The sequence below is a fragment of the Meleagris gallopavo genome, chromosome Z, assembly GCF_000146605.3.
Source record: "Meleagris gallopavo isolate NT-WF06-2002-E0010 breed Aviagen turkey brand Nicholas breeding stock chromosome Z, Turkey_5.1, whole genome shotgun sequence".
Lineage (NCBI taxonomy): Eukaryota > Metazoa > Chordata > Aves > Galliformes > Phasianidae > Meleagris > Meleagris gallopavo.
In genome coordinates, this window is record NC_015041.2 from 14,941,879 (window position 1) to 14,944,037 (window position 2,159).

The window sequence follows — 2,159 nt, forward strand, 5'->3', positions numbered from 1 at the left end:
AAAGAGAAAGAGAAAGGAGTTATTGATGTCTTTTCCTGTGTGGCTCACTCAAGCAATTTCTGGGGTGCTTCCAAAGTACTGCCAGTCAAGAGATCTTGTAATTTTTATTTGTGTAATGCATTGTTTAGCAATATCAGTAACACACAGAAGACATCTGACTTCATAATTATGACCATAGATTTCTTTTATTCCCTTGAAAATAACTATTAATACTAAGCTTCCTGTGACTATATCATACCCAGCATTTTGACCTGTATGTGCTATCACTTCATTCAGTTTGAGGGGATTTTTTATGATTCAATTTGTAAGACTTGATTATTTGCTAAGACTTGATTTGTAAGACTATGATTCAGTTTGTAAGACCTTCTGTAGCAAGCAGTCTTTAGGATTTCTAGAAAAACTACAGGATGATGTTAGTTTTGCTTTCTGTCTTGATCATCTTCATTATCAGGCAAGCTTTGACAATATTTGATACAAACTATCATTTTTTTTCAACCCTATCAAAGCAATCTAAATATTCATATGCATTTCAAAAAGAAAACATTAAGGAAAGACCACAATTTTAGCCTCTCTAAAATACATTCTAAGTTCAAAAATGACAACTGGCAAAATGTATTTCTGTCAACATAAGCAGTAAAATTCATGTTAAATAACTATTAAAACTGCATTTTAAATGTTTATAGTCTAGTGCTGGCAATTCCCATACTCACAAAAAGAAACAGAACAAGCACGCACATCGGCAAGAAGAACTTGCCATAAAGTACTGCATCTCCAATATGCTGTTCCATTAATTGAATCTAGGAAAACAAACTCACGTGGTTTTTTTTCCAGACTCTGCAAAAATCCAATGAGTCTGAATGTGCATACAAAAACTAATAAATAAATAAGTAAAAACCAATGAAACTAAATTTCTAAACAAATAATTTAATGAAATTCTCGGTGTAAATGAAAAAATGCATGCCTTTAAGAGTACAGTTACGTTACAATGGTTCTGCTCAGGTGCATCACAAACAATTGTGAAAAAGTACACACTACATTCCTCTCATTTTCTGATTCAGTACTTCTATGGGAATGTACACTTGTTTTAAAATTTAAAGACCGACATACTTTACATAGTTATTAATAAAAACTTCAGGACAGAAAGAATTTAAGATTGCCACAGGGACTGCATACTCTGAGGAAGTGATTTCTGTTGATGTGCCATCAGAATGCCCAATTCTAAATACTTATTTTAAAATGATACAGATTAAATACTTTGGGAGGGGGGAGGAGAGTGGAGGAGAAGGGAGAACTTATTTTTGTAATCAAATGGCATTAAGACAAGAAAAGTGATCAATCGATCTTTCCCTTCAAAGTGTGCTTGTGGCTGAACAGTAAAAGACCTCCGCAAAGATTTCCGGTACTAGAAAACCCAAGAGGGACTGGCTCTGATTTAAGACCTAAAAGATGATAAACTATGAGTCATCAAGTTTTCAGATGGTAGATGTTTCAATATGGGGAAACGTGAAATTTACAGGAATGCAGTGCACATCACTAACCATCAGCCTTTTTTGCAGAGAGCAAACTCCCCTAGAGGGACACAAAAAAAAAAAGTTAGGAGCACACATACTGCAGTGACTTCTGATTATGTTTGAAATGGCATTAGATGGTATTATACTAGCATGATGTTCTTGCATCTTTGAATCTCATAGGGAACAGATAACCAAAGAACACAAACGCTTTTAGCACCTATTTGTAAATACCGTTAACATCCCATTTCCCGCTCTCCTCCAAATTTCGACACCGGTAACAGTCTTGACAGAACTGACCCAGTTCTATTTAACCTAGCTGTTAAATGTACCAGACACGTAGTGAAAGGCACGTTATACTTTCCGACGGCCCACGTTGAGGCAGCGCAACGGGACAGCACTGCCATCTACCGCCCAGTGGCAGGAAGAAGCCCTTCACAGCCGGACCTAGCCCGGAGTCCGCCCCGACGGGGAAGCCCGACGCTCCCAACCGGAGACTCGGCAGGACCGAAGGCTGAAACCCTGCAAGATATTCTCAATAGTGACACCCGCATCAGTACACTCTTCGGGGAATTCCATCATTCTACAAAAAGAAAAAGGCATAAAAGGGAAGGTGTTTTGTTGGTGGCTGGCTTTTTTTGTTCGTTTGTT

General features: G+C 37.6%; 1 protein-coding gene across 1 annotated transcript in view; it reads right to left on the reverse strand.

Annotated features, from left to right (window-relative positions):
- The window catches only part of ARL15 (ADP ribosylation factor like GTPase 15), a 212,386-nt gene that overhangs the window by 156,589 nt on the left and 53,638 nt on the right, over positions 1–2,159 (reverse strand). The window contains exon 5 of the mRNA XM_031557241.1: positions 1,961–2,091. Within this exon, the coding sequence (XP_031413101.1) occupies positions 1,961–2,091 (131 nt within the window). The remainder of the gene's footprint in view (positions 1–1,960; positions 2,092–2,159) is intronic.